Source organism: Acanthopagrus latus, chromosome 8 (genome assembly GCF_904848185.1).
Source record: "Acanthopagrus latus isolate v.2019 chromosome 8, fAcaLat1.1, whole genome shotgun sequence".
NCBI lineage: Eukaryota > Metazoa > Chordata > Actinopteri > Spariformes > Sparidae > Acanthopagrus > Acanthopagrus latus.
The window spans coordinates 12,376,483-12,382,709 of record NC_051046.1 but is presented as its reverse complement, the minus strand read 5'-3'; the positions used below and the strand labels follow the sequence as shown (position 1 = coordinate 12,382,709).

The window sequence follows — 6,227 nt, the reverse complement described above, 5'->3', positions numbered from 1 at the left end:
CTTCTTATGTATTTTGCATACCATTAACTTAAATTTTAAAAAATAATACATACACGAATACATGAATGATCTACGATTTTTGTTTGATTTTGTTTATTTTTTATTTTACCTGTGCTTTTTATGAGGTTGAGAAAATATCGATGTAGTTGGGATCGATTACTACACCCTCAAAGGCATTCTGCGCTCCTCTGGTTATGCCTGAGAAGCGGGATTGTTGTTGTGGTGCTGCTCCTCTGATTTGTACCAAACGACAGTGCTACCGGTATGTTAGCTCATGTTTTTCCACACATTGACAGTATTTATATTAATACTTCGGGCTTTTCAAATTCATGTGTGACGTACCAAATGCTACAGATGTGTCACTAATTTCAATTAAGCGTTTTGAATCAGAGCAAAGATAGCATTCACGTTAGCTAAACAGAGCCGTAACGTTACTGTAGTTCTCCTCAGAGTATGCTAAGAAGAAAAGTGTCGAGAAAAGGTATTCGGCGAGCAACAACAGTTCTGCTTGTGTCATGGCCGAGAGAGACAACAAAAACAAACTCAAGCGAAGTTTGTCTCTGTCCAAGAACAAGAAAAAAGGGAATGTCCAAGCTGGGACTCCTGCCAGTGCTGCTGCCACCACAACTCCAATCACCTCGTTCTTCAGCAGTCAGCCTCCACCCAAACTAGCATGCCCCCTGTGTGGCCAGTTGGTACCAAGATTCAAGATCAATGAGCACATTGATCTGCAATGTCAGAACTTTGAGAGAGGAGACAGCAGTGCCGCCTCAGCAAGTAATAGTGTTGTGCCAAGCATCCAGCTGTCACCCAGCAGGAATCTTCCAAAGTCCCCAGAGCTGGATCGAAATAAGGAGGAAGAAGTTAAAGAGACCCAGACCAGCCCTTATTTCAAAAAGAACAACCACCAGCAGGCACCACGGGAGATAAAAAGTAAAACTGTTGTCAGGACGATTGACCTGGGAAGTCTCTCTTCCAAGTTATCTAGGAAATATCAGAAGACACCAGAGAGGAAACAGACTGACGATAAAAATGCACCGAAGTATCCTGAAAAAGAGATACATTCTGAGAACCTCAGCAGCTCACAGAAAGAAAATCTTCTGATCCCGAGTTTAGAAGACCAGAAAGATTCTGTCGTTGACCTTACAGCAACTTGTACAGACACTCCAACAGCTGTGGAAGATCTGTCGCATTCAGAAAAAAGGCATAATCTTGAGCACAGTGCACCTAAATCAGCCACTTTTCAAAAGCAGATTACACCGAAGCTGCAGTCTTCCTCCACCAAGTTAGCAAAAAGAAAAAAAGTACAGACATCCACTGGCAGAGTGTCTGATTCCAAAAAGAAAGCAAAATATGAGGGGAGCAGCAGAGAGCCAGAGGAGGTGATGTCTACAGAAAGTATAGCAAAGACGACTGGTGTGGACCAGCTTAAAACTAAGGTACCTTTTACTACCACTACCTGTGACCCCCCTCAGAGCTCAGTGGGGAAAAGTGCTGCAGCGATCAGTAGTGACTTAGTGCCAAAGTCTGGTGCTGAGAGCTCAACTACTGACCAGGCTGCCGACAACTCTCATACCTCACGGCTTCCCTACTATCTCCGTAACTTCCGGACCGTGCTACAGGCTGTCCTGGAGAATGAGGACGACAGGGTGTTGTTCGACCAGCATGACATGTCATTTGTACATGCGTTTGAGAAGCTCACAGGTATGCTTAAAAATCACTCACTTATTGTAATTTGGCATGTAAAGTAATGCCTCATTCCTAACATGTATTTTCCTCTCAAAGTCATGGGGCAGAAGCTGTATGTGAGACTTTTCCAGAGGAAACTGAAGTGGCTCCAAGTAAATAAACTGGATTATGAAGAGATATGCAGCGATCTGGGACCTGTGGCTCAGGAGCTGGTTCAGGGTGGTTTCCTAGAATCAGGTAAATGATCCCTCATTGTATCATTTGACATTTTAATGCATCTGTTAATTCTTTCTCGTAACTGCTGTAATTGCAGTTCACTTTTCCACACTATTCCCCTCCTGATATGTGATTGCTGTTAAACAATGGAGATAGGGAAATATGGGAGGGAAAATAGGGAATATGAAGTGAAATATATCCCCCAGTGCATGCCAGGGCAGGTTCTTGCCCCCATGCTACTCAGCACAACATCTTTTACTGCTTAGACATTAGCTGTATTGATGGAATTAGTATATATCTATCAATAATGGCTCCCCAGACTGTGGATGGAATTCATCTTTCAGCCCCCTTCTTCTCCCAAATAAAATATACATGATATGATGCTGAAACACCACATCATGCCAAACCCTTTCCCTTTTCTCCTGTTAATGCCCTCCTGTGCTATTTCTATATATCAAAGAGAGCGACCTTCAGGAGTTAGGGGAAGCCCTGGATCTCCTGCCTGCTCCTGAGCTCAAAGCTCTTGCTAAGACTTTCCATCTGGGCAATGCTGGGACTCAGAAACAGCAGCTAATGGACGGACTTCTACGTCTGAGCAGGCAAAAGTCCTTCTTCTCTGTTTCTCCTGCTCAAAACAACATCGGGGCTGTCATCCTCAAAAGGTGAGATGATTAAATACATTGTGCTCATTGACAGTACAAGTATTGCAGTAATGATCACATCCCTGTTCTCTCTAACCTGAAAGGGCAAAGCAGCTCGCTGGCTCCTGTGTGCGCCTGTGTCGAGGTCCTCGTGCTGTCTTCTCTCGCATCCTGCTACTCTTCTCTCTGACGGACACCATGGACGAGGAAGAGATGGCAGCTGGTGGGCAGAACCAGCTCTTCACCATCCTGCTGGTCAACTCAGGACGTCTGGCCTTCCCAGATTACACAGTGCAGCGTACAGTGAAGGTGTTCCAGGACAGAGAGGATCTCATCAGGTTAACATTTGCCAAAAGAGATGCATTGAGTCTATAGTTTTTAATATATGCAGGATAGCCAGGAATAATACTCATGATCCTGTCCATCATGCCAGATATGAAGCATCCATGCGAGCCCTGCTCGAGGTAACCTCAGCTATGCAGGGAGGTCAGTGGGAAGAGGCCATGGAGCTTTACACTGCTGCCAAAAGTGCCTGGCAGGAGCTGAGAAAAAACCATGACCTCAGGTGACATAAATCTCGTTGTTTGCTGAGATTTAAAAAAGAGATACAGGCTCCTTGGACACTTGTTAACATTCTTATCATTGTTGTGTTGGACAGTCACCAGGAGGAGCTGCCTGTGTTTCTGCGCAGCTTCACTACAGGATGGGCTTACACTCGTATCTTATCCAGAGGGGTGGAGATTTTGCAGAGGCTACGTCGCTATGAGGTTTTCTGAACATGTCTGCTCACACTCTCTCAAAAATACAAGCTGAAGTTAAATGTATGTCAGAGTTAAAGATGTTATGTGTCTGCTTTTGTGGTACAGGAAGCAACAGAGGAGCTCCGGTCCTTATTGTCGCAGTCCGTTTATTGTCTTGACAGCCGAGGCCGGTGGTGGGATCGACTGGCGCTAAACCTCCACCAGCACCTTAAAAAACCTGAGCAAGTCAGCACCAATTTCTGTGGTTTCATTTTCATCAATTTTGTTTCTTTTTGACATTGTTCTCAGTAATAACTGTCTTGAATCTATCTATTGTCTATAATAGGCAATCTGTGTGATCAGAGATGGGCTTTTAGACCCCCTGGTGCGAACTGGACATAAACTGTCACTCCATCAGAGAGCTTTGAGGATGAAAGAGTCTGCCAGCTGCAAGAAATATCGCCTGCAACTAAGAGAACTGCCCACAATACAAGTCCAAGATGTCATACATGTGAGTTTAGTCAGTATTTGGGTTTCTAGAGGGAAAACAAAGTGTAAACTGTTGAATATATGTTAAATAATAAATGTAACTGTCTATCCAGGTGACAATCAGAGGACAACTGTTCCCTCATGAAGGAGGTATGGGGAAATCTAGGTTTCTTATACCTGCAAATGGAGAAGGGGAAGAGAGTGGTGATGCCACTGCAATAGGCTCAGTTGAAGACCTGTGCTTAGCACATTACCACCAACAAGGCTTTGACCAAGGTAAGAAGTTTTGCTTCAGGAAAAAATGTTTCTTTACCCTTTTAAACATTAACATTGTATTGCTATTGTTAACATAATAGGGATCCATGGGGAGGGCTCCACGTTCTCAACATTATTTGCTCTTCTGCTGTGGGACATCATTTTTATGGAGGGTATTCCAGATGTTTTCAGAAATCCATACCAGGTAAAGTACGCTTTGCGTATATAATATGTGTAGGATATCTGTGCATCTATACCCGTTTAACTCGTCTTCCTTTCCTCTCACAGACATGTCCACTGGATCTTTACACTGATTGTTTCTACGAGAACAGAAAAGAGGCGATCGAGTGTCGCGTGCAGTTACTCAGTGAGGCATCTGTAGAGACGTTACATGGCATGTTGGAAGATGTCTGGACCTCCCAGGAGGGTAAAGTGTGTTCGTTGGTCAGCTGGGAGCGTTTCTCATCCCTTCAGCAGGCAAAGGTATTCACTGTCACTCTTGTGAATATGTACACAGTGGCCTTTATTAGATGCACCTATAAAATATTTCACTATAATAAATACATTTAAGTTTGCAGTGGGAAAAAAGGTTGTAGTTTATTTTTTACATAATACGATAGATAATGTAAATTATGCCATGATACACTTTGATAAATAACTTGGATGTGGTGTTTTGTTGTATTAATGCATGTTCTAACAGTACTAACATACACACTTCTATATTCTATTTGCAGTCTCTGGTATCATGCATGGGTGGAGCCTTCTTGGGCGGTGTGATCTCACGAATGTCAAAAGACTACAGACATTGTCGTGCAGGACTTCCTGATCTAGTTGTGTGGAACACATTGAACAACAGTTACAAGGTGAGATCACATCACATCCGGCTCTTTGAATAAGATATTTTCCTTTGTGTGTGGATTCAGATACTCTGTGGACCTCTGATTATTTTAAGTCTGGTTACATGGATTATACTGCTGCATGCAATATGACATGTGACTCTTGTTGTTGTAGGTGGTGGAGGTGAAGGGGCCCAGTGACCGGCTGTCCCAGAAGCAACAAATCTGGCTGGATGAGCTTCAGAAACTGGGGGCTGATGTGGAGGTGTGTCACGTGGTGGCTACTGGAGCCAGAGGAGCTCGTCTGGAATAAACAGACACGGAACAACTGACTGACAAGACTTTGCTGCTAGAACAGATGTGAATATTTCTATCTCAAACACTAAGATTTAAGCCATTATGAGTATATAGGGAATGTTCTGTCAAGCAGTGTGCCTTGCGACACGTGACATTATCATTCTGCAAACTGCTGCCTTCAACAGAACGAGGTGCATCATGAGATGAAGATCATCATTACGAAGTGCCAGGATCAGAAATAGCTTGCTTTGGAAAATCAGAGCTGATGCATGACAGGATCCAACCACAACGTGAAACTCATGGTGTCTCCTTTTCTTTGGCAACACTATATTCTCACGATCTTGGGTTGCCAAGCAACGAAAAATCACCTTTAGTTAGCTGTTTATGATATGTATGACAGCTCCATGAGTTTGTTATACAAGTATTAACTGTGATAATATGTCTTTAAACTGTAATTTCAGTCTAAATATCCAGTTTTTGCCACCACTCTGCCAGAAAAATCATCCCTTGGATGCTGAGAAAGAATAAAGTAAGGCGGCTGCATTTAATGATTATTTTCATTATTTATAAATGATCGATTAAATGCCAGAAAATAGCAACCAAAAAAAAAAAAACCTATCTCAGTTCACTAGAGCCCACAATGTCATAACATCATGATACCATTACTTGCTGAGTCCAAAACCCAAATTATGTAGCTCACAGCAACAACAAACATCACATACTGAGAAGCTGGGACTTGTGAATGTTTTAGCATTTTTGTTTAAAGATGACTCAAATTATTCATTAATCATCAGACCGGTTACCCACTAATTTGTGTTGATCCATTAATCAACAGAAGGTGTCAAAACAAACCTGTCAGTGAGCCCTTTCAACATGTACAATGTAGGAGCTGTTTTGATGCAATGTTGCGGACACTGAATTATTAAAAGACTTCTTTGACATTATCTGCGTGTTTACTGGTGTGCCTGTAATGGCGGAAAAGAAAAGATGTATACATTGCATACATTTCATCCCACCCAGGCTCTGGTGTAGCTGAGCCTGGGCGGACTGTAATGTATGCAGGC

At 42.9% G+C, this 6,227-nt stretch overlaps 1 protein-coding gene across 1 annotated transcript; it reads left to right on the top strand.

Moving 5' to 3' along the window:
• Positions 1-145: 145 nt before the first annotated feature.
• fan1 (FANCD2 and FANCI associated nuclease 1) lies at positions 146-6,107 on the top strand. The gene is made up of 14 exons (XM_037106236.1): positions 146-262; positions 441-1,704; positions 1,786-1,926; positions 2,366-2,567; positions 2,651-2,884; positions 2,980-3,111; positions 3,205-3,313; positions 3,413-3,532; positions 3,633-3,797; positions 3,889-4,051; positions 4,132-4,235; positions 4,319-4,513; positions 4,765-4,893; positions 5,042-6,107. The coding sequence occupies exons 2-14, from the start codon at positions 516-518 to the stop codon at positions 5,177-5,179; spliced, it is 3,021 nt and encodes a 1,006-aa protein (XP_036962131.1). The 5' UTR covers positions 146-262; positions 441-515; the 3' UTR covers positions 5,180-6,107.
• The last annotated feature ends 120 nt before the right edge of the window (positions 6,108-6,227 follow it).

What these genes read in the sequence shown, in the direction of transcription:
- fan1 (XM_037106236.1), top strand. Translation starts at nt 516, where the DNA reads ATGGCCGAGAGAGACAACAAAAACAAACTCAAGCGAAGTTTGTCTCTG. An exon ending in TTTTCAGAAATCCATACCAG is followed by an intron (nt 4,236 to 4,318) that starts GTAAAGTACGCT and finishes TTCCTCTCACAG; the next exon opens with ACATGTCCACTGGATCTTTA. An exon ending in CATTGAACAACAGTTACAAG is followed by an intron (nt 4,894 to 5,041) that starts GTGAGATCACAT and finishes TTGTTGTTGTAG; the next exon opens with GTGGTGGAGGTGAAGGGGCC.